The sequence below is a fragment of the Solenopsis invicta genome, chromosome 7 (assembly GCF_016802725.1).
Source record: "Solenopsis invicta isolate M01_SB chromosome 7, UNIL_Sinv_3.0, whole genome shotgun sequence".
NCBI lineage: Eukaryota > Metazoa > Arthropoda > Insecta > Hymenoptera > Formicidae > Solenopsis > Solenopsis invicta.
In genome coordinates this window covers 11780235-11807117 of record NC_052670.1, presented here as the reverse complement: position 1 = coordinate 11807117, position 26883 = coordinate 11780235, and the positions used below count along the sequence as shown (strand labels likewise).

Sequence of the window (26883 nt, the reverse complement as noted above, 5' to 3'; positions counted from 1 at the left end):
TAAATAGAAGGCAGTTAAGATCTTGGTTCTATATGATTCATTATCAGAGACAAAAAATGTTCGCGACAGTAATGGTCGCGCATTCTAATCGTTATAGAGACAGAGAATTTATAGGAAATTGGTTTAAATTACATAGTAAAATTGATAAGAATATAGAAAAACGTTGTATTATCTAACGAATTAATGCAGAAAATGATTACAACCTATTTGTGCAAACTATGACACAATGAATTTTACCAATCAATAAATTACCACCTTGCCATAATTTTATCGTAAGTAATTGTCACATTGGTTCTGACGATAATTTTACATCTTTAATTGTAAGAGAACAAAATCAATTAAAAATTATCTTGAGTCTTAGTCGGCACGAATAGCAATGTATTGCGTCGGCAGTGCAGGATGTGCCGAAAAATCATCCATTTGCTATTGTAATCTACGCGCAACGCAGCTCGCGTTTCGAGGATGCAAGGCGGCGCGCTCTTAAATATTTATCGGCGCCCGCCCGATTCGTTCACAGCAAGAAATCGCGATTTTTCCGGATTTTCACTCGGAGAAATGCATGGGAGAAGCTGGAGCGCGGCCGGCTCGCTCGCGTAGTGTAATACCCCGTCGCGGGGCCGGGATGCACCTAGGCGAAAAGTTCGCCGGCGCAGCGAATACGTTTAACGAATGTAATGGGTTCACCCGCTTAAACGGTACGGTCTAATCAAGAAAGTGGTCTCCCCGGCGAAACTCCGCGCGGAAATCCCTCTCGTTCTCTCCATTTCGTCCGGGGCCTCCGTACCCTCTATCTTACTCGGCTCAAGCCGCGCTGATTGACGATGAATAAAGGAAATTATGCTGCGGTGAGCTTTTATTCGCCGCACCGGCTAAAAAGCAACGTCGTTACCGATCCACGAACGAGACGAGTGTATACAGCGTAAATCCCGTTCCAGAATCCAAATCGGGCGGGAGTGAGAGCCTTAATTCCGTAAAAGATTTAGAAATCGCGACGGCGGATGGAGATGTACGATTTGGTAACGCCGAGCGGATTCAATTTGGCTTAATAAAAATATAGTCGGCCAGTTAGCGGCAAACCGGCTCGTGCAATAACATCTCGTAATACACGACGTTTTATGCAATTTAATTATGCTAATGACCCAGGCGATAGCGGAACGTGGAATATGCGGAATTTAATGGATAAACAGATTTTTGCTGGTATATATGTGTATTGAGAGCCGTATCTGTGACACAGGGATAAAACATAACCGAAATTTAATACCGTGACTACAACGGCGTATTGTGAAATTTATAGTCCTGGATTTCATGCGTTTCCATATTTTCGCCATGTACACGATAGCATAACGTTTTCGATAAAGCGCGCATAGTTACGTAGCCCGGCCATCTTTAAAGCCCGTGAATAAAATGAACAAATCCTTTCTGAAATTTTGCCGATTTTCACACATATCTCTTTTTCATAAAAAATGGTATTTTCCGCCCCTTTGCAAATAAAAATCGTTTTAACGGTTTATTGATTTTTAAAGGCTCTCGAGTTTGAAGCGTTACGCTGCGAGTGTGTGCATAAAAATGCACCACTGCGTTTCACACGATGGTGCATCGATGGATGGTCAAAAGACGGCTTTTACATGCGAAAAGGATACGTGCATTCTTAGCAAAAGGTGTATTCATTAAAACAAACGTTATTCCGCTTTTCTTTGACGAACGCGGTGTCCGTTACGCAAAGATACATGACTCGCGAAACGATGAGGTGGATAATGTTGCTCTCTGCGCGCAAAATCGAAAGCGGATATGAGGCAGTAGCTTTGTAGAAATTCCGCCGTTTCCTTGCGTTTTTTCTTCCATGAGCAAGACATTTCTCTTTTCAGATAGACTTTACCTCATTGAAAACAATATTCTTTTACCGAAGATTTTATCTTTGCCTACTGCCTTTTTATCTTCAATATTAATGTCTTAACTGCAACTCAAATGAAGTTGCTGCTGAATAAAAGTTTACTTTGTAAAATTAAAGGGATGATAAAGTTGTTTCGATAAATCCATAATTTTACAGCTTTATTCTTAAAAATTTTTCAACTTTTAATCGGCGCGCGATTTCATGAATTATAGACACTGTAGAAGAATGTAAAATCGGCGAGGGAATGTTAGAATTTTATTGCTTTACTCCTCATTACTGGCTGAAGACATCATGTTGAGAGAGAGAGATTACCTCATGAAAGTCACTAACTTGCTAAAGTAACAAGAGTGAAGCGCCATGTAGAATATGTGGCAACAAAAGGAAGCTGTAACTATTTTGCTTCCTCCGTTTAGCGCGTACGGCTTAATTAACGTTGCACTATTAATCACAAATTTCCATTTAAATTTGAGTAAAATGTATATTATCATATATCTTGATAAAAGGATATAATATACAAATTTCCAAATACCAATTTTATATTAATGTATTAATGTAAATTTCCTCTCTTTATAGTTCACCGTTTTTCTTTTCTTTTTTTTTACTATTAATTTTCAAGTGTGATGTCGATTGTATCTCTTTGTTCCACGGAAATTTCATTTCTTCTGCTTCGCTACGATGATAACTTCTCATAGAACGCGGATTTATATCACTTATTCCAATCAATGAACACTTCGATTGGGAAGATAAGGCAGATTAAACTTGAAATATGAAATAACGGCGAGATTAAAAGCCATGAGAGAAACGTTCAGATACCGTTCACAGGAAGGAGGATATTATAGACAGTTTTAAATATTTATTAGGTCGTGGAAGCGGCCGCGGTCGGTGAACTCTCCCACGACAAAGAACAGCCAAATGGTAATGAATCTATGCGTTTGAGTACTCCCGTTTCCGTTCGTCTTTTCGTAGATTTTAATATGAATGAATTATAACGAGATTTCCGAAACATTTTGCTGCAATTCGCGATAATCTTCGAATTATTTTAAGCGCACGACTACATCCATTATTACAGTGTCATATCGTTGCCCATCTTTATCAAGATCAAACGCTATCGTTATCAAACCATTATTTATTAAATTTATTATTATTATTAAATTATTATTGTCTTTTTTTTTAATTTTTTTCGTAAAAGGCTGAGGGCTTTTTGTAAGATCTTTTTTGTTAGGTTTGGTTAGGAAGACTTTGTAATCCTTTTTTTTGTAAGATTATTACAATGGTATTTCAATTTGATGTTGATAAGACTGTTAATCATTGCTTGCAACAACTACAATACAGTTATTAATCAGCAGCTGCAATTCGCGATAATTTCCAAATTATTTTAAGCGCAAGACTATATCCATTGTTACAGTGTCATATCGCTGCTCATCTTTATCAAGATCAAACGTTATCGTTATTAAACTATTATTTATTAAATTTATTATTATTATTAAATTATTATTATTTCTTATTATTAAGTCTTTTTTGTAAAATCTTTTTCGTTAGGATGAGGGCTTTTTGTAAGGTCTTTTTTGTTAGATTTGGTTAGGAGGACTTTCTGTAAGATTATTTCAATGATATTTCAATTTGATGTTGATAAGACTGTTAATCACTGCTCGCAACAACTACAATACAGTTATTAATCATCAGCTGCATAATTTCCTTGTTCTGACGGCGCGGAACATCACAACGCAGTCACGTTGCGTCTAATGTAATCGTTCCCGTTATCTTATCTCTCTTTCTCTCGCACAAGTGTCGGCCAATAGGGCAGATTAGATGGAGCAACGTGCCGCTCCCGATATCACGCGCCAGCGTAACAGCTTCGTCGACGTTGCTCGCGTATGGCACGGCGCGCTGCAACCGCCGAATCTCCCTTTAAACGCCGACACAGAACTTACAATGCGGAAATAGGCGCGGCTGCAGCGTGTAGTGGTGCATCGAGACGGGGATAATATCGAGCGCGCGTACACCTGTCTATCGGGAGCCGAATGAAAGCGCGCCGGCGAGAATTGCCGGGATGAAAGGGACCGGCGGCGGTGTGGGGGCTGTCCATTGTCCCGATTTCTACCGGCGTCTGTGTGGTAGAGTTGTCGCGCCCGTTGCGGTACGTAATAATGTGATTATGGGATGTACCACCTTGCCTCCCGCCCTCGATTCTCGAGCCCGAGATCCCTGAGATGTAGCGGAGAAGGGAAAGGGGGGAGTGGCGGCGGGACGCTGAGACGACAAGGTTGACGGAAATCGCGTGAATGCAGAACTTCGGAGCCCTCCCTCTGCTTCCCACTCTCCTCTCCTCGCGCGTCTTCCTCAATCCCTAAGCTAAGGACGACGTTATTATGCCACGAGCGGCGACATGCGTTTGACTCACCTAAGCATATCGTTGGTAATGGTTTAATTACGCGAGAATTACGACTGCTCTCGAGGAATGAGTCCGCGACATTGTTGTGTTACAGCGGATTTCTCTCGCATGGAATTAGGGAGACGTCTCTAGCTTCGTAGAGGGTGCATTTCGCAAAATACATTAAGAATACCGTTTACAATATTATATTACTTTGAAACATTATTCATGCGCACTGTGCGACTATTATAATATTATAATAGGTATGTACATTGTAACTAGTAATTCGCATATAACTGTCGGAACACGTTCTCTATTATCTATACAATTAATCTTTCAATTTCAATACCGCGATTGCATTGTTGATTCATTCATTTTGTATGAGGAAGAATTAAATTCTCATCTCCTAACGATGTAAATTTAATCAAATAGAAGAAAGTCGCCAATACTGGCACTACATTTTTGTTAGATAATATTTCTTAAATAAAGACTGAAAATAAAATTTTAAAAACATAAATACTTCTGAGAAATTAGGTCAAAACTGGCACCCCAGACAGTAAAATTCAGACACGGCTCCATAGGGAAGGAATTAACAATAAAATAAATTAATAAACTAGGTAAAACATTTTTATGTTTTAAAACAGAAAAATTTATCAAATTAAAAGGCTATAATTAAACTTTTTCACTTTATACATCTTTTTGCCACCTTATTAGTGACAAATCTATCGTGTATATCCAACGCAATTTTTCTTACCTTAAGAATGTCTCAAAATATGACCAAAAATATAAAATATTGTAGTATCTTTGTAAAATTTAAGTACATTTCACTTATTGATTTAAAAAGTTTTTTAATTTTTTGTTTACTCTTGATTCTTATCCAAAATTGCGTTTTTCAGTACTTATTTGCAAATTTGTAAAAGTAGCATTGCTAATTAAATAAAAATGTGTTCATAAACTAATGAATATTTGTACAGAAATTTATTTAAATCCACTTGTTTAAAAGTTATTTATTTAAAACTGCAGCAAAATATAATAATTTTCACTGCAAAAACCGTTAGAAACCAAATTTTTCATTGTTTTCTTCTTTGCAGCTAGTTTTAGGACTAAAATTTGGGCATTCGTGACCAAAATTTTGTATTATTGATTAAAGAAAAAAAGAATAAATCTAGAAAAGCCTTCAGTTTTTAAATTTCGATAATTTTCTGTATTGTATAACAAAAACATCCTTAAGGTATTAAAGAAAATATTAAAAAATTCATAAAACATTTATTAACATTGTAGTTAAAGATTTCGTAGTTATCGTCTATTTTCATGACGAGATAATCTGCTTTACGTTGCACAGTAATTTTATGTTTCAAACTGTATTACGAGGAAAATATAAAAGAGAAAAATGTTAACAAGACAAAAATGTTAACAAGACAATTTTAAGAAGCTACATATGAAATGATCTAATAATATCAGTAACATTTTCATTATTTTAATTAACTAGGCAATTTGCAAGGAAAAATTGTGCAAATTTTATTTTTATTTTTCAAGAATTTGTGTTTAGCAAATTTTATATAGAAAAAAGCGATGAATGATCTGTGAATTTTTAGTTCTTTAATTATTTAAGCAGATCATGTTTCTGTCAATATTGATACAGGACAATGTTTAGTTTCCGGGATATGACTTAAGAGGGATAGGCCAGTATTGGTGACTTTCCTCTAAATTATTTTCACAATCCCGTCAATAGTTTCCTGCAATGCGGTCAGACACAAGCGCAATGTGCATCATACAAGTCACATTTTTCGCTAACAAGAGCATCGTGTTTAGGAAGGGTCTATGTGACAAGATAACTCAATAATTCGATTACAGCCGTGTTATGCTTATCAGCGCATTGACGCACACGTTTACAGATAAGTTACATCTCCTTTAGAGTTATTACGAAGCCGATATTACGCCGAGGGTCATGTGCATCAGATTCCACCCCATCCAAGTGCCTGTTTACAGTGATTAAATTATGCTCACGTTGCCGTTACACGTGCCCAAGCTAACGTGTCTACCTACAACGTGACGCGTTTCCTAGCTGGAGGGAATGGGGAGTTGCACGAAATAATGCACGTGCGCTTCGCAACTCGCCGTCTGCCACAACACTGCCTGCGAATGTATGTGTGTATGTACGAGTATACAGAGCATACTGAAAGCACCCTTTCTAAGTTGTAAACATTCGAAGTAATGTTAGAAAGAATGGCGTAAAAGGTCAAAAAGGTTGAATTTCTTTCCGTTGCTGCTACTTTCAGTTTAAAAGAATTCTGTCTCTTCGATTACGTTCATAACTGATCCTTTTTCCTACTGAAGATCACAATCTATCATGTATTCGCACATTAATTGTAATCAATGCGCAGATTTTAATTTTATTAAAATAAAGCTCGCCTGGGGTCGAAAGAAAAACAGCATTTATAATATCAGAAAAATACTGTTTATCCATCTTAATTCATGTGATAACATATGTTTTATTGGATTTTCGAAGGGGTTCATGAAAAGCTCTGATAATATCGTCACATTTTACCAAGGTAAAATCTATTCGAAATTAATCAGTAGTTTTTGCTTAGCTAGAACGCGTTTGTTTACGAACGATGTAAATTACTACGTTGAAATTTGCTTCGGGTAACGGGCTGTTTGTAACGACAGTAACTCGTTAAAAATCTCATTACCGGGCGTATTTAAATCGCCAAAATTTTACCGGCTGTGGAAAATACGGATAACGCTACTGCCGAGAAGAGTTAATCTCCACGCCATTCAAATATGGCGAACTTTAAATGGAAGATAAAACGTAATGTGATATATTATTTACGACTGTGTGTGTTTTGAGCTTACGAGAATTTTGTGCGCGAGGGAATGAGTAGCGTTAAAAATTAAGATATTAATGAGACAATTGACTTACTAATTTAATCTCTGTTCGTGTTTATTGTTATAAAATTATTTTCATTCCTCGAAATTTTTCTATTTTTAGAAAGCCGCAAGAAAATTATATTTTTGTACTGATTATTAATCAAATCAGTGCACGTAATTTGTAATGAATAAATATATAATAAATATGTATACAATCCAATATTCGCCATTCTTGCGAATAATCAGGCAAGAAATAATGAATCTCATTGTATTGTTAATGGAAAGAAAGGCGATTACTTTTTAACATAGTAAAGAATTAAGTAAAAATTATGGAAGTAAACAAAGGAATAAGTAGAAAAAATAGAATATACTTCCTGTTAAAGAAGCAAAGAGCAGGAAAATAAATATCAAATGTTTTTTTTTCTATTGCGTGTGATACACAATTTAAAAATCGTAAGAAAATATTATATCTCTGAACAGAATTGTTTCGCGCTAAATTTAAATTGATTAAATTAATAAGTCGAACGTTCTTTCGGAGCCGGTTGAGAAAGCAGGGCGAAACGCCGCGCACGAATTCCATTCCTTTTTTTGCTCGCCACTTACCGCGCTGCCAAATTGGAGTACTGGCTGGATTGCTGTCTACCTCGCATTTCAGGCTGACAGACATCCCCTCGACGATCGGAATTCCAAAACCAGGTAAACGCGTTATCGCGAACGATGGAGTATCTGAAACAGGTATTAAGCAATTAGTGTCAATGCCACGACGTCGATGTACGCTGCTGCGATATCACGCAATAAAACACAAAAATAGGGAGAAGAATGGAAGATATTAGCAGGCCAGCTGTTGCATCGCAAGCAGACCAAATATTGGCCATTGAAATAATGCAAAATATAATTTGATTTCGCCTTTCGGTGTTCCACTTTTCAACGGAATTTCGAAATATCCGAGGAGAGAAATACGACATCGTGTACGTCTGGATTGTGTGAAATATACGATCCGCGCTCTATCTTCAATTTGCTCTGCTTCGGCGTAATATCCATCTAAATGAATTCCATAATGAAATTCAAAATGAAAACAGTGTCGTTTAATAAGTAATTCAGAAGGCCATTGCGAATTGCAATCTTAGTTTCGCGGACGACAGCAAGTCCGCAAGAGCTTGAAGTAAGTAAGGTATACTTGGCAATTTCCGAATAAGATTTCCGGTAATCTTGAAATGTATTAGCCAACGTAATCTGATTTCTACGCATTCGAAAGTCATTCTTTGTACGACTGGGAGATTCTACGTACGGTGATATCGGCCACTGCAGATTGAATCCTACGTGCACGAAAATAGCCAATTTTCTAATAGAAATAGTAGACTTTAAGAAGATAAATTACCGAGAACACAATTCACAATAGCGAGTAGAAGAGTCTTTCGGCTGACCTCCATCTTTATCACTTTCGATCATTCTTTTCCGTGGATTCAAAATCAAGTATGTATTACATATTTATACTTGAAAAGAAAAGTATGTTAATTATCATCTTAACAAATTCAATCTAGAAATAATATTAATGTAAAGGTTAAGTATTTTTTTATATTTCGCAGTGTAACATTTTCTTATCATATTGAATAACTTGCTGTGCTACTTGCTCCGAATACAGAAGTAATAATAACCACTTTCCAAATATTATTGTACCCATTCGATTTTGTTCCATTGAATATAGATATCATCCCCTCGATGATCGAATTACGTAACATTTCTAGATCAGCAGTGCTGTCTCAAATTTACTTGGCGTTTTAGCAATGCGAAAATACTTTCCATAAATATCTGCTTAAATGGTTTGTTTGTAGGTAACTCGTAGGACGCTTATTTCCACTGTGGAAGTTCATTGTGACCTGCTTTCGCGCGAAGCTCACTTCCCGAATACAAACCAGCTTTCCGCCCCGGAGCAACATTATGCGCAGCGACATAACTTCGCATCATCACCAAATAGATATAGCCCAAGGAAGAGAAGAGCGAAAAGAGAGACAGAGAGAGGGAGATAGCGAAAGCTGAGGCAACGAGAAGCGTCAGCTATCGGAATGCTCGTTATAATGAAGAAGCAAATCCCGAGAGGAAGTAATTGAACGCATCAAGTGCCTCTAGAAATCAAATATAATCGTCGGAGGTAACGCGTCTCTCCCTTTTACCTCCGGCAATCGTCTCTCTTTCACTCCTGCGTTCAGAGTACGAGATTCCCTTCCGTGTCATTAACGATCAACGTGGAAGCAAATGACGAGGTTCAGGCATATTCTGCTGATGTGTATATAGGACGAACAGCCAGCGGTGTTGGCAGAACGGCCGAGAATAGCGGCGACAGAAGGGGAGGGTTTTCAAAATCGTCGTCGAACAAATGAGGTATAGACGCAACGAGGTAGTGGCGAGTAATTAACGAAGGGGACAGTCAAGATTTTACGGGCGCCGAGGTCGTATTCGTTAAAAGGTCCCACTACCATCATCGCCGACACCAACAGTGGATATATATCCACGTGCTCTCTGCTGGCGCCCCGGCTAGCGGGACGTCGCTCGATGCAGCAGCTCCGGCGCCGCTCGAGCGATTTGCCGTTACCGTTATATCGCCGTTCGGCTCGTTAATATCACACCGCGACTAACGGGACAGCCACCGAGGTCACGGAATAAATTGGAGATGCGTCAAATTGCGCAAGAGGAGGAAGAGAGACGAGCCACTGGAAAACGTGACGAGAAGGGTCGCGACAGAACGGGCGGAGAGGCAGGGATGCACGGAATATCAGAAGCGGGATGCAGAGAGGAGAGGAATAGCACACGGGTGGTGTGCGAGAGATGGGGAAAAAACGGAGGAAGATAAAACGGAAGACGAAGCGACGCAGGAAGGAGGAAGAAGAGAGAGAAACAAGGGGGGCGGCATGACTACCAGGATGGCTCGAAGTTATTCACTCGGCTATAATAGCGCGGTGCTGGGACAATGCAAGCTTAATGAAAGCTTCTCTCCCCGGCGCGGTGCGGCGCGACGCGGCGCACCGACGACCCCATCCCCTCATTTTCCTCGTTCCCCTCGCTCCTCCTAGTCCGTCGTCGTCGTAGTCACCGACGTCACCGTCGCCGCCGGGCATGCCGCACACTGTAGTCCCGGTGCAACAGCGTAAACACCAAACAAAGGGAACAATGAGACGCAGAAGTGTCCCACAGACCTCGATCGCTTGATGAGAACTTTAAAGCGCGGCCCGCAAACTACCGGTTCATCTTTTATTCCAGGATCGACACTGGATGCAACGTGGACGTCGCCATAAAATCCTTTTTACCGGAATCCCGCGAAACTCTTTTTCAGGAATCTGTTATCTCTCCGAGGCTTTTTATCGCAACTGTTCTCCATTCTTCATACAGCTCGTAATCTTCGAGCGTTCTCTTCCAAGTTTGTAATGCCCTTTTGTAGACTTTACCTTTTCATTTGCATTCTCTCTCATCAGCGATACCGCTTGATTAAAGTTTGACAATAATGATAAGTAATTGACTAGTCAAGGGTGCAATTCGTGAAAGACTACGCGGACTTTTAAGGCGACATCCCCATCTCCCGCCTGAAATGAATCTCTTCGAAAGAAATTTCTCCCGCTGTTTCGGCCAGAACACCCGTAAACTTTATACGGACCGTTAAGCAAACCTGTATACGACCTGCGGGAGAGGATTTCTTGAACGCGCGCGTACGTAGAAACGGTAGAACGCACAAATATATGGTGACATTATTAAACAGCCCGAAATTTGTTGTGTACATAGAATCTATATCGCTGCTCTTATGCGCTATTTAATAACGATTGACGAGGCGAGGGAAATTTCAGTAAATCTATGAAATAATACGTATATGATTTCTAGTTGAACAAATTCCCGTAGTATAAAAAACTTGAAATGACTGCAGATAACAATTTCAAGGCAAATACAGATTTTTATATAAACATAACTTTATATTCATAAAAGTAATCATATATTTTCGTGAAAGTAATTCCATGAATTCAACGTATGCATTGTTATTGCTATATTCGGTATGCCGTTTCTGTTTGTCGAGATTGCTTTTTTACGCGAATCAAAATAAACGATGCAATACAGCCAGTAGTATTAATACTCTGTACACACATTGTTTTCAGGCACCTTCACTGCGCACGACTGGGTCAGTCGCGTTCGAGTTTTAATTTTCATTATCTTTACAAAGATAAAAAAAGTTCTACAGTGACTTACACGTACCTTAACATCTCTGGAAAGTACTTTTATGGCAGTTAATTTTAAACAAATTGTACATAAATGTAGTAACTAATTATAACTGACAAAAACAGAGAAACGCACGTTTTCGTATAAAACTTTTTAAGTTTGAAACAAAAGTGATTTAAAGAAAAATATTTTCATGACTTAAAATTGATATTCCAAACTACAAAAGAAAAAGTAGTTCAAGTATCGGCTGTTCAAAAAGTTGAATTATTCAGTAACCCAAAAATGACTTTTGAGTTTGGAATACACGAATATAAAATGAAGGTATCTTGCATTTACATTTTAAATAATGCATTATTTTTTACTATAACAATAAAAATTAATTACAAGAAACATTTTTTAATAATATTTACAACATTCAACGCAAATACGATAGCAATATTCCTCGGAATGTAACTTAAAATTATTGCTTAAATTTTTATTTTTTCCAATGCTTTATGAAATCCCTTCGATATAAACAAAAATTAATTGAAAATAAAGGAAAAAAAAGTAAAAATTTTTGGATATAGAACAATTATTCTATACACGAAAGGATCATTTGTGACTCAAGGCAGTTTCCAAAACATTTCGAACAAAGGACGTGCATCGACTGAGGCTAGTAATGCATTAAAACTATTCACTAGATACCAAACTTTATTTTAAAAAGCTAATAAAGATCATTATTTATCGCGGCGTCCGTAGTATTTCAAAGAAAAAAAGTACGCTGGGTCATTTTTATCGAATCGTGTATACAGAATGTTAATTCTTTTTAAGAATTAACTTTGGTTCTACACTACTAGCTAAAAGTTATTGAATTAAAAAATGGAGGACTCCTAAAATTCATTCTTTTTTCCTCTAGTCAATGACAAAAATTTTTTTTGGTCGCGAATATTCAAATTCTGAAGCCAGTTACAAAACAACAACAAAAATTTGATTTATTTCGCAATATTATTTCCTCTGATCAAATAAATTTGCAAATAAATAAATACTATAAAACGTGATTTTGCATAAGAATCAATGACAAAGAAAAAAATCAATCAATTTTAAAACTAAAAGAATTGTACTCAAATGTAATAATATACATAAAACAATCTATAAAATTTTTTAATTTTTGCTAGTACTTTGAGGTATGGCGTGTCGTTAATCAAAAGCGAACATCGATCGAAGGAAATGCGAATAATCGCACTCGCGAAAACAGCAACGCATGGCATTCAAATACGAGATATAACGGCAAAAGAGGAAAAAAAAAATAGAACGTGATTCGCTGCGTCAGTGCCGACCGATTGCAAATCATTAAACGACCATCATCGGCATAACCGCGCCGTTATTGAGGCGACAAACCACCGAATGGCTGTCGTTGGGCCGCGATAATGTTCGTTGCATATATTTGCAGAACGACGAAATGGCGGGAATCGTGTGTAGTGCGAATACAAGCCGTAGGGATAGAACCGGCAGCATACAAAAATTCATCGGTTACATCATGACGTATCTGCGTCAAACAGCTCCCTGCAGCGTCGATTTTACGTACAGCGGAAACAGGACGCGTTTAAACGTTTAAACGCCTTCTCAATTAAATTGTCTTCAAGCGAGACACTATATCGCAATTAATCATATATTTCAAACTTAATGCTTAATTATTTTGAGAGACTCCCGCCTCCAATTTCAAATTTTCCTCTTTTATCTTTAATCGACGGAAGAATGCTACGCGATGTAACAATGAATTCTTAGAAGTGATAATTCGAAAACTGGTATTGTTTCTCGTGTGGTAGTTCTACGTTTGCTGCGTAATTCATCGCGATTATCCGGATGACGAAACGAGGACAATAGCCGAATTCCTGTCGGTCTTGCATTTCGTCTGCATCAGCCGCTATGCTAAACCGCGGCCGGTATGTAGCAGTTTATGCACATCGAAACGACTGCGGTTTACGATGGCAGCCGTTAAAGTTTAAGTCCGGCTTTATTGGGTCAATGGGCGACGCGCACCACGTGCGAAAATTAAGCCCTCGTAACGTGTCGGGTACACAAAGGGTTGGCGGCCAAAGAGGCAGACATTGAATAACGCCGCGCCGCGCGGTTTTCCCATTCAACCGTGGCACGTATGCAGCGCGTGACTTTATTAAACATAGCCTGAAGGGAGAGATAAACGTTCGACAAACAAGCTGGAAAGACGCGCAAAGGATGAAAGCTGAAGATGCCGTGAAAAATGCCGTCGGTGATCCTTGTATTATACTGACATAAAAGTGGAGGACGAGATGTGCAATTACAGGAGAAAATATGAGAGAGATGAACGCAACTTTCAATATCTTCAATTAAAAATATAAAGGAATTTAGATACAGGAAAGATCGGAGGGTGCCGCTTTAGATGGGGCGGGGCAGTATTGACAACTTTCCTCTAACAGAAAATTTTTTCTTTCAACCAATAATGTGTAATTTATATTTATTCTCTCAAATCGAAGAACATTATTATGAAATTTTGAAATGATCGGTTTACTTGTTTCCTCTAAATCAGATTTTTACTTTTTTTTTTATTGTAATACTTGTTTGATTTAAATAAATTGGAAATAATATAAACGAAATAATATTGAATTAACTTTTCTATTATCTCTTTCGTGTAAATACATAAATGGAGCCAGCCGGCTCTCTAAATCTGAATCAGTGAAATTTTACTGATTTGCAGTGTTATATTTATAACAGTGTCATCAGTGACTATTCACTATTTTTCAGATTTTGATTAAAAAGGGGGTACACTCTCACCGACCGAATCAGTGTATTGTCACTGAAAAACGTCACCGAAATATATTATTGAATGAAATAGTTGTCAGTATATCTCTGAGAACAGACTGTTCACTGTTTTTTAATGAATAATATACTGATTCTAATTTACAAAGTGCCTTTTGTACCAACGAGTCCCGGTCTCCCCTAATTTCTTATTATTTTAATTGTAACTGTAAAATAAAGATGTTCGATACACACTTGCATTAACTTTACGTTAGAAAACTTCTTTATATATTCAACTCAAAGTTAATTATTTTCTAGTTAGTTGTGTGCGTTATACAAATGGGAACAGGTCCAAAGCAGAATAATTCCTCGCTATTCCGTTGCCTTCTACAAAAGGAAATGTAAGAGGCGATAAGAGAAACTCGGGCACCTGATCTTGTAAACTCCAACGACTTCGCTTCAGTGCCGAATCGTAATCTCAAGTTCACGCAGCTTCCGCGCTCTTAAGCTGGCAGTTATTCTCCAAGGAATCCGCGCGAGAGCTATACCAGTCCTCGTTACCTACCTAAGCATTCTCGTGTTGCTACATAATTACCAAGTGCCGTAGAGCCGCCATTATTAAGCCGCTATTAATCTGGTTGATACACCGTGTGCGACACTGCATGCCAGATTGCACTCAAACTTAGCCGGCAGATACGTTATTGCGATTTAAAAATCGGCGAGGAGCCGTTCGACGGAGAACGTTACGACTGCTCTGCGAATTGAAAATTAATCGCGGGCGTAAAATTCCAAGATGAGAACGACGATGCCAAACGCGCAAACGCTAACGACTAGGAATGAAAAGTTAACGAGACCTCGTATGGCACTGCGACAATGGCGATCCTTCACCCTGACTAGCTGCTGCGCAGACTATATAGACGGGACATGCGTGCGATAAGCGCGATGCAAATTGCGCCACAGAATAATGGAAACACTTGATCGCGTGTGTATGCACATTAGGGGAATTCGAAACAAGCGGTAGAATTTTCATCGTGGGACCTGCGCGATCCCAGACATACGTTTAATGCGACGCTCGTCTGGGCGCAACTACTTTATCGCCGTGGGGGTTTCACGCAGACACGCTTGAACAACCATCGCTGTATCGCGCTGTTATCCGACGCCGTGCCATTTCGCAAATCTACAAGTTATTTTTGGATCAATCGGCACGTCAGTGGAGCCGCACGCAGCCGACATACCGGCGCAATTTCGCATGAGGCTTCACTCGTAGCCGTGTGTTATTCAAACCTACAAAGCACGGGCGCGCGTGAATTGAAGCTCGGCTCGCGTGCACTTTTGTAATCGGGAGGATATGCAACCTATGTCCGCGAACAACGCATTCATCGGGCGGAGTCGCGATGCAAATCGGATTTCGGCTGAAACGCAGTGTCGCTTAGAGTTGCATACTTTGCTTTTGAATACAATGCACTGTTAGTGTTAGAACGGATAAAAACAATAGAGTTAATGGCACGGCGCTCACGATCCTATTAACATGAATAAGGCAATGATGATACATAGAAATGATAATAAAATGCGTGCATGCGGAAAAAATAAAGAAATAAATTGGCCTAATTTCGTTGAAAGAGAAAAGGCAAAAAATACGATTCAATGTTAGATATTCCGTAATTAACCCATTGCTGCATAAATTTTTCTATAGATTCGCTACATTTTAATATGTAGGAGTTTATGGAATCTACAAATCTTAAATTAACTTTTAAAATATCAGAATGCTAGATTCAACATGATGATCCAGTTGAAAAAAAATTAACTATGAAAAAATTATTTTTTTAAATATAAAATTTTAAACAAGAAGTTTTTAGACTTTTGTGATATTAAATCTACAGTCAAAATTTAAAAATACAATAATAAATCATAAAAAAGTATGGTATTAAAACATAATTTTTTAATGGAAATCTTACTTTAGCATTATTCTAAATTATAATAATAACGAAGACGTGGCAAGTTTTTATTTTTTATGTTTTTAAAGATTTTTTAATTTTTTATTTTTATTAACTTTTTTAAAACCTTATCTTTCTTTATTTTTTATTATTTTATTTTCGAAGGATTATTTTGTAAATCTTATGCGTGACAAAATATAAAACAATTTTTAGACCAAAATAAACAAAGTGGACCTGCGCACATTTCACAAATCCAATTTAACATTTATTAATAGTCAGTTTGACCGCCATTTTGGATCTTCTACTTAAAATTTGTCGATATACAAATGCGGCAATAAAATTAGCGACCTCAAAAACAAATATAGAGATGTTAAAGATATGCTTATTATCATCTTTATTTCAGCATGATTTTATTGTGGAAAATGTACTAATTTTGACTTTTATTTATAACTTATAGTTATAAACAATGCAAAATAATTATATATTTGTATTGTATTATTCATGTGTACACACAAATCTTAGGAACATAACGATATCAAATACTTAACATAAATCAAGTACAAAGTACATAAAAAATTGTAACGAGAAAGGTGTTCTCAGGGAGAGAACTATGCGACACATTATGCGACAAAGGTACGATAAAAATATAATTTTTGCTTTTATTTATTTCATAAAAAAAATTTCTCTTAATAATAAATTAATACTATTATCGAAATAGTATTGAAATTAATTAGCTTGAAAAGAATAAAAGTATCTGCTCTATATGCTCTTCGTGTATAAATTTATATTGTGATTATCTATTTTGTCATTTGCAAATTTGTTATAAAAATAATTGGTATAAAAGGGAGAACGAAGAAGGCAAAAATTGCTGTTGCATTGTCGAAGAATATAATGCTATCGAGAAACACCATCAACCTTCTCAAAAGTCGAGGATCCCGGTTAGAAAAAGCAATATTACTCCGGGGATCTCTAATTCAGCCTAATTGCCCGCTTATGCGAATCCTTGAAATATTTATGAAGTTTTATGAGAATTTTTCATCTTGCAAGCGGTGCTCCTTTGAGGAGACCCCAGGGGGTTATGAAGACTTCAACTTCGAACAGCGATTATGTCGATATCAAAGGTATTCGCATTGCCGCTCGAGGCTACGTGCGAACCAAATTTATTCGACCCGTTGTCGAACTTCGATTAAGCACTCGCAAACTACTTCCCTCTAATGCCATCCCCCCCCCTCTCTCTTTCTCTCTCACTCTCGAATACAATAGTTATTAGCTTTCAGAAACTTGCTTAGACTTACTTGAAACAAGTTATATCTCATGGAGATGAATATATAGTGATGTAGCATTACGCTGCAGGCTGATAAAAATATAGGAAGAGCAAAGTTGCGAAAGAAACGTTCAATTATTTGTCAATTATTGAATTACGTTTCCACGACAATGATTTTTGTCAGGATGCGAACGATCGATCTAAACGCTTACGCCGGAGCATTTCCGTACACGTACGTAATCGCGTAACAATGTTCTCGGTTTATGTCATAACTCCTTACACCGAGTCTTGTTGTTGTAGACGTAGTAAATGTATATCGCATACGCTGTATAATTATACGTAACTAGAATCTGGTGTTACAGTGATGTAGTCTCTATAGAATATACTCGGGAACGTGGAGGGTACATTCTCCGCGTTCCCCGGAGTATAAGATATCCTATATCCCCCATATCCTCAACGGGGAATACACTACTTTAGACGTCGACGTGAGACGCCCACGGAGCCGTCCGAGCGGGAAGCGCCCCGTCAGTTCTTGCGGTATAAGAAATAGAGCGGAAACTAGACGGTCCGCAACAATTGAATAACCGCGCGCACTGTTTACTGCTCGGCGGAATTTCATTTTCGCATAATCAAATCGTACGGTGGCGAAAAGAGCACGTGTCAATCCTCTTTTCTTCAGAAATACGCAATACGGCCGTCGAAATTTGATATTAATGAACCAGTCGTCTAAAAATGTTGTTACGGATGAAACAATAATAATAGTAATACGTGGTCACTACGCGTTTTCAATATTGATGTCACATTTTTATTTTTTTTAAAACGCGATTGATTATGCCGTCGATTCTGTGGCATTACCGTTCGTCACTTCTACGGTAATCGATTCCATTCGGATTCGCGATATTCAGCTGTAAATCAAATTAGCTAGGCGCATACATAGAGATTATAGCTTTCAACTTGATGAGAACAATTTGATTTTCCGTACATATTCGAAAGCCATTATCTAAATTGATAGTAAAATAATCGCGTAGCTCTTCTGCGATATCGATTTTCCTGCGACGTTCCTGAGACTGCGCAACACGCCCTCGCGAACAAGTCATCCGTCGCGCAACTTCATCTTTTTTTTCTCTTTTTTTAATTAAGAAACGTGTCCCTTAAATCGACATGGACGTAATCACCGTGTGTATCCAGCCGCATATTTTCAGTGACATTACCGACAATTTAACGTCTTCAGACCGCAAGCATCGTCGTTTCACGAGATTACACAAAATCATCCGTCGACCCTTTCCCCCGTTTTTCCGCATCGAGATTTTACCGCTACCGTAGAAGTAAATACGCGATAAAAGACTCTCTAACGACGTGGTATATGTCGTTTTAATTCACGGACGAAGGGAGGGACCGCCCTCGTGCGCGCGGTGGCCGGACAGAAGGAAAATCGTCAGCCCGTCGCTTTAATGAAGTGTCGCCCACAACGATGGCCGACGTTCATTTCGCACATATGTATGTACGTAGAAATCTCTCATCCTCGACCAGCCCTGGGAATTATATACGACACCGGTGGTCGGATGAGCGACGCGAAGGAAGGTGAGACGAGACGGTTCACCGCGGGGGCTGAAAAAGTGAGAAACGGCGACAGGAACTCACTGTAGCTTGCGCGAAAGAAGAGAAAAAAAGGAGAACGGGAGAGAGAGAGAGAGAGAGAGAGAGGAAGAGCAAAGGGGCAAAGTCGGAGAAACAGTCGCGCGGAGAGCTGTCCGCATGTAGACGTTAACAGTGATATTAATGCGGCCCGGCACCGGGATACACGCGAGAAAAGTCGACTGGGATGGCACATTATACGTCACACTTCGCTGGAGACTAACTTCGACCGCAAAGAAGGGGTGGTTTTGGTATCGTACGTACGAGATGGGTTTTGAATTCGTATAACGAAGGAATTTCATTTGCGCGAAGTCAGTTTCACGCAATTGTTACTGCGCGGGGAAACAGCTGGCGATATTAACGAGGACGGATGTGCTAATTAAAAAAATAGCGAAAAAAATATAATTGCGTTTATTATAATAATTCCTTTCGCGTAGCGATATCTTTTTTAATTATTGCGATCTCGTTCGGATTCTTTTTTTTTTTTATTCGAACGTTTTTATCGCGCCTTCGGTAATACGCGGGATACTATTTTCAATATTTTACTGTTCGATCTTCGACGTCATAAATACGGGGAGGAACGTTTCGGCTATCCGCGCAAACACATAGATTATTTCCATTTCAAGCCAGTTAAAATCCAAACTTATCGAGAATGTATTGGCTTCAATTTCTGTCGGAAGTGCGCTTATACGTTTGCCAAGCCGCAGTTTAGGACCGTCCGCAAACGAGAGCGCAAAATTCTTCAACAATTTCAAACTTCCGTCCGCTGAACGGAGGGGGATTCCTGCAAACTGGCGGCTAGTCGATCCCGGCACAAAAGCAGAACGTTATGGCACAGGCCCAGACGGGCAATTGTGCTTTAGAACTCGGGCGCGACCTGTCTCATTTTGCGCTGAACATTTTCATGCCGCTGCCGCGCGGAGCAACGTAATCCGGAGGACTTAGGCGGACCACCGCAAAACGGCCCGACGTAAACTCGTTGACGTTAGGCAGCGTCAACATGTTTGGCGCTTAAACGCGACGTCGACAGTGTAAACGGCAGCGTCTGTAAATAATAACGGCGCGAAGAAGGCGTTGGGAAATAATTTGTATTACAGATAATTTGAACCGCGAGCCTTTCAATAGAGACGACTTTTACGATTGCGCAAAAACTTTGCCTTGGAGATTTTAAAGATTTTGTATAAACGTTTTTAAATTTGCCAGTGAAAAAATGTTCCCGTAATTGGAATTATCGGTAATTATCGTGATCGATTTTATTCGCTCTTTACCATGCATTCTTTTGTCGATGCATCTCATGCAAAATTTGAGTGATAGGCTGTGCAAATTTTCAATTATTTATGTTTTTTTAATCCGGAGTTACATGTATTACTTACAAGCATGCATACATGTATGTGTAATTTATTTTTAAAAATGCTTTGGCTACATACAATATACAATAAGCAAAAAGTTATCGAAACTTAAAAATTGAAGGCTTTTTAAATTTATTTTTTATTTCTAATCAACGACAAAAAACTTGGTCGTAAATGCCCGAATCTCGCTCTGAAACCAGCTACCAAGAAGAAAACAACGAAAAATTTGATTTATAATCATTTTTGCAGCGAAAATGACCATATTTTGCTGCAGTTTTAAATAAACAACTTTCAAACGAGTAAATAAGATCTCAATGAATTTTTGCACAAATATTTATTAGACTGTTATTAGTATATGTAAAAATTTTGATTTAATTCGTAATACTGTTTCCTCGTCAAATTTGCAAATAAGTACTACGAAACTCGATTTTACATAAGAATCAAAAGTGAATAAAAAATTAAATAGTCTTTAAATCAATAATAAAATTGTGCTCTTTACGTAGATACTCAAACGTAACAATAGAACAGTCTATAAAATTTTTATATTTTTAATAATGTTTTGAGATATGACACATATATCCTTAAATGATAACATATTTTTTTAACACATAAAAATATTTAATTTATCACAGTTTTTAAATTAAATAATACATTGTTACGCTAGAAGCTTTTGAGAATAATGATATTTCTTATTTTACAGCTATACAAATTTACATCACAGTTAAAAGAATTAAAGTCTTAATCAGAAAAAGAGCTAAATGACAGACAGGAAACAGGTGCCTGGCTTATGGACGTGCTCAATTACAGATAAGATAATGGTGCAAGAGGACCATCCGGTAATCCCTCTAATGTCTTTCTTATCAACGGATAAGAACTTGCTGTTCTAGATGTAAGAAGAATTCAACTTTAATGAAATTATATTTGCTTCTACTGTATTAATGCTTCTACTATATTAAGCAGTACAGCGTGACTTGTATAATTTTCTTCTCGGTGATATATTTCAGGAGTCCTTGCTCGATAAAATATCTTTAATAAAATAATGCGGCACGCAAAATGCTCTTTTATAGTATGTGTAATAAATTCAAATTACCTATTTTAAAATTGACATCTTCGTTTTCGAAGTCTCTTTTCCGCGAGAGTGTAAATTTTTTGTATTAATTACATTTATTATTAATGAAAACGATTGATTCAATATAGTGGACTAAATTTTGTTGGATCAATTTTAATTTAGTTGAATATGAATAACATTCGTTATTTAAAGCTTTTTTCCTACATTTTTAATTGAGGTTGTTGATGACGAATGTGTAGTAATAATTACAACGTTAAAAATGGTGGATCCAAAATGCTAAATTTTATTGGATTTGAGTGAAATTAATTTTCCACGAGGGTTTTTCGAATCGCTGATTGTAAAAATTCATTAAAGTAAAAATTCCAACATTAAAAGTCGCCGATCCAATATAACGGACCAAAACCTTAAATTTTGGATTTAAGTGAAATTTATTTTTCAGGACTTAGTTAAATTTTTTGAGATCGCTGATGACTCGATGTGTAATTACATGTACTCATGATTTCTGAGAAGCAAGTTTATATGTATCAAATTTTTAATAAGCAAGATTTGTCACTGTTGAAAAAAAATTCAACGCTTGGGATTTAGTAAATATATAAATATATAAATAATATTTTTAAAATGTTTAAAATTTTTTTAAATGTACTTTTCTCGGTATATGTATAATATAAAATGATTTAATATATATTACAATGACGCGAACGTAGCACGCGCTACATTATGTTCTAGTAACAGAAAAAAAAATAGAACATGAAGTGCATTTTTTAAGAGGAACAACGTCAACAATCTAAAGTAATTTAGAAGAACACGTCCGTTGCAGAAAAATATAATTTTTCCCGTTGTTACATGAAATTATTTTAGAAAGCTCAAGTTACTCGAAGAAGACGCTTCATTTCGTTATTGTCCTTTCAGACTTTTTATTCCAGATTCCCTTTCTCTCTCCTTTTCATTACGTATATATAAATACAGAGTCAAGAAGAGTTTAATGTTGATATTCGTCGTGAAGTGGCCATATTTTATTATGCAGCTCGTGCACGTGTCTCATTCGTACTAATCTGAGAGAGGACCCCTTCGCCAAGGGACTTTTCAAAAGGCGAGCGGAATAATGTATCCAATTCAGAATCACAGGTCTATTGAGAGCGTAGACGCCGGTGTCTACTTTCCGGTAGAATCAACGTCGTTTCATTGAAAGCTTCGCGGCTTCTGCGAGCCGACTCGACTGAGGCGGGTAAATACCGCACGCGAATAATATACGCGCGACGCGACCGTGGGTACACATCCGGATGCGTGAGACAGCGTGTATATGGTAATACCGGGGTGGCTTTATGTCGAGCGTTAACGATTCCGCGTTCTGTGATATTAATCTGAATTTCAAATTTCCACGCTGCGTCACCTTTGCCGGTGCACGAAGTCGCGGACGAGGCACACAGTCCAAACCTGCGCACTGGACCGGAACTACAGGGGTCTCCCGACCCTAACGCCCGTGTCTCCGTCCGCTAGCAGACTCCGGCCTAGCGTAAAAACGTTATTGACCTCATCTTAACGAGATAGTTAAGCTGCCGTGCATCATGCATCTGAGGTTGCGAGCGAGACTCGCTGGTGCGCGCCGATTGTTAATACGGTACGCTTCCGATACCGCAGATTCGTGTTTGCGAAAAGCACGAGAGCTCGTCGAGTATTCGTACGGGTACTCATTTTCGCATACCGTCGGTTTCACGATCTACGCTCTGTTATCGTGACATTCGCCATCCCCCTCCCCCTCTCCGATAATAATGGCCGTAAGACATCGAATGGCGGAACGCGTCTTAAAGCGCAGTAATTTACGGCAGAGCGGCAGATTCGTCGGAATAATACAGTAGTAGATGCCGTCGTAACGCCGCGAGCATTGCTTGCACGAGTGAAATTACTCGTATAATGAGCGGCGTATATAGCGAAGAAGCTCGGCTACTCCTCGGAGTGAAATATAAATACGCTTCGTGGAGCTGATGGAGTAGCTGGCTGGCGCGTCAAGGTTCCGGCAGGGTTAGTAAAAAGCTGCTCAAAAGAAACTCTGTGAGAGCTGAACCGTGAAGACGCATAAAGATGAGCGTTAACCTGACGTCAACCGCGGTAGGCTAGTTTTAAACTCATTAGCAAGCTAATAGAGACGCGGAGAATTTCTATCTTCATAATTATCTCTAATCCTGCTTTTTACGTTAAATACAGCGCTGGCAAAATTTCTTCCCTTCTCTCTCTCTCTCTCTCTCTCTCTCTCTCTCTCTCTCTCTTTAATGTGTAAGAGAAAGTTGCCAAATGCGTACCACTTAAGCTATTTTTTTATTATATTTTGCATTTCGTGTTATTTTGAATGTAAATCAAAGTTTCGAAATTGTAGTTGGTGTTTCAGTCATTTATTATCACATGTTAAACCTTTCAGCAATAACAAATTAATTTGTTATAAGTTTTTCTGTAACATGCTGCGAATAGTGTGATTTAGAAAAACCGATAGCCAAAAGTGCATCTGAAGTCTTTTAAATCGTATCATCTTCAAAAATATCGAATTTATAAACTAAAGTAATCAAAAATATAAGGCACTAATACTTAATATTTATTTTATTAATAACTTATTGAAAAAAAGATCAAATATTCAATAATTAAAAAATAATAATAATGAAAATGTAAGAACACTGAAATAAAACTGACTTGAATTTATTTTTTGACATATTTTTATTCATCGCAATTATTTGTTTCATTATTATCACTTATCAATCTTATATTAATATCACTTCTTTTAGAGTAGAATTTGTGGTAATACGAATTAGGAAACTTGATAAGGTTTATACAAATATTGATTTAATTTTTATCATAATTATAAATATGTATAGATAATAAATGTAAAATATTCTGCAAAATTCCTTCTTTTATGAAAGTATATAATTCAAAATAAAATTGCATAATTACATTATTATCAGCTTTATAAGTTAATAAAAAATTCACATCGATGTACCTGATTAAATGCCGATAGCATGCACAAAACAAGATAAAACTTTTCCAATTTTCTTTATATATTACTTATTTCTTATTTACTTTTTATTTTTGTCACTAAATGTTGTTTATATGAAGTAAAAATATAAAATATTGAATAAGTACGCTTTAAAAGACCGATACGCATTCAGCAACTTTCTCTTACAAATAAAGTATAAAAAAATGTTTATCTAGAATTTTTCTTACCCCTACATTCCATACAATAAATTCTAATCACAATCAACTTATCGAGAGACAATATTTTACAGGAATAAACTCGTTTGAAACAACAATCGTTGAGAATTTAGGATGTTCCAAAGATTCAGTTTAACGGAGTTTGACGTTGTACAAAGTCCTGCTCAGGCAATCCTGCCAATTCTAACGAGCATTGTTCCGTAATGATTAGAATTTCGTTTCTCGTAACGCGGTTTGGAATACTAATAAAGCGAGCAGCCGTTAGTGATGTCAAAGACTTTTTGCGCGAGAGCGGTTACGTGAGCTCAATAAGAATGTATCTTCTTGCACGCAAGGCAGAAAAGACACATGTATTCTCTGCCGGAATTAGAAATGTTTTATGCATATTATTGCACGCTATGTAACTTACGATATGTACTGTGCACTATTTTCCAGTATACTAAAAACATATACTAGCTGTAGCAAATATACTTTTGGTGTTTTTTCAATATAATTATGTGTACGGTTGTGTATATATAGGAAAAATTGTGTAACAAAATTGTACATATATGATGTGAAAACGAACAAATTCACCATTATAATCGATTAATTGATATCAACGCAAGACAGTTTTATTAATAAAATGTAAAAATGTCGTTGACAGCAAATAAATTTATTTATAAAAATACGAAATTGCCATTGAAGCAAATTTCATTTGCCGCTGAACTGAACAAAATACATTTTGCTGCTACAGCAAATTGTCGCTGTTTTGATTACAGAATAAGCATTAATTTACTATTGCAGCAAAAATAATTTACCGAGTGGTAAAGAAAATTAATACAGACTTTATCTCTTTATATTAATAAACAATTTGTGATATAACGTATCTCTAGTTTCTAATTCTAGTTTTTTTACATATATTTATAGAATTATGTGTTTGGATCTCTCTTCATGAATTTGGATTTCTCTTAAATTGTGAAAATAAATTACATTTATTAATATTATATCTCTTTGTAAACAAATAATTATAATTTTTAAAGATTAATCGTATCACAGGATATTATTTTAATATTATAAAAACCTCGAATTTTCATTGTTTATTCCGATTAAGCTTATATTTAAATATTTTACTTTCATATTTTTACAACTACATAAATAATTTCAAATCTTCGATATTTGTATAATAAAATCTTCAAATTTGTGGGAAAATTTGCATTTTCATTTGAATATTTGTTGAAGAATGTACTATTTCGTGAATAATAAAATTTTCTCTTTCCAAAATTGCGCCTAAAAATAATTTTATGATAAAAATCATAAAAATTCTTCCTTTCTATAAAAGCACTCTAGATTAAGAGAGAGAGAGAGAGAGAGAGAAGCCAATGCTTTCTCCCGCGCCAAGTATGTATTTTATTGTAGTGTTGATATTTCGCGATGAAGACTTTTGTAAGTAGCCACGCTACTTACAAAAGTTGCACGGCTCAGCTCTATTAATGTAAAGTGAGGATGATTTCCCTCTGAGGCTGAAGGAATCACGGGGCGGGTTTATAACCGGGGTAGCAAGCGATATTACTTCATATTAAGCAAAGCTTACGGCCCATAAGCCAGTCTTCGCTAAATTGACGGAGCTCATTAGCACGGTTACCTCTTCCCGAGCGTCTTGTTCCAACACCAGCGGGCGAATCCTTTTCCCGCGTACGCTTGTATACACGTGGGTGTGCGCGACCACTTTTCTTCTTTCCTCTTCCCTTCCCTTTTTTTCCCCGAGACCCATCCTCTCGCAGGTCGCCCATAGCCACGGACGAAAAAGCGGAAGCTGAGCTCTGGCAAAGCTGATGAGCTTAAGTTCGCCGGTTTACAAAGAGAAAAGTTGAAGGGTCCGACGCCGCCGGATAGCCGATGTTACATTGAACCAGGTAAAGGTATGCAAATGATTATTAAGCCACGATGCTCAAACGGCTGCCAGCTCTCAGAGATGATCTTGCCAATTATCTTTAACATGTCTCGTCGTAGAATCGTGCAGCGATCCTTTTGTATCAACATATAATCATAACTTTCATCTGGTTTTTTTTTGACTGCTTATTCTAAGTATTTAAACGATTGTATTTTGAGATAAGTAAACATTATACGGTTTGATATATTTTTATATTTTTGTAAATATATAAAACTGATTAGTGAAAACGGCGTTTAAAAAATCGTTTTAAAAATCGCTCGCTTCATTCCTAATATTTCAACATACGTCTAGCAATGTATATTTCAATTTCAAACGTACGTTAATTATAGATAGATATATTTACATCATTTATGCGAAAGACTGAAGAAAAGTTATACGCGAGAAATATATCACGGCGTGAGAGTTTGCTAAGAAGCAAATCGT

At 37.3% G+C, this 26883-nt stretch overlaps 1 protein-coding gene across 4 annotated transcripts in view; it reads right to left on the bottom strand.

The window, feature by feature from the left end:
- The window catches only part of LOC105202414 (hemicentin-2), a 417498-nt gene that overhangs the window by 91140 nt on the left and 299475 nt on the right, over positions 1 to 26883 (bottom strand). For all 4 annotated transcript variants that reach the window (XM_011170919.3, XM_026134082.2, XM_011170920.3 and 1 more), the window contains one exon: positions 7737 to 7859. In XM_011170919.3, the coding sequence (XP_011169221.1) occupies positions 7737 to 7859 (123 nt within the window). The remainder of the gene's footprint in view (positions 1 to 7736; positions 7860 to 26883) is intronic.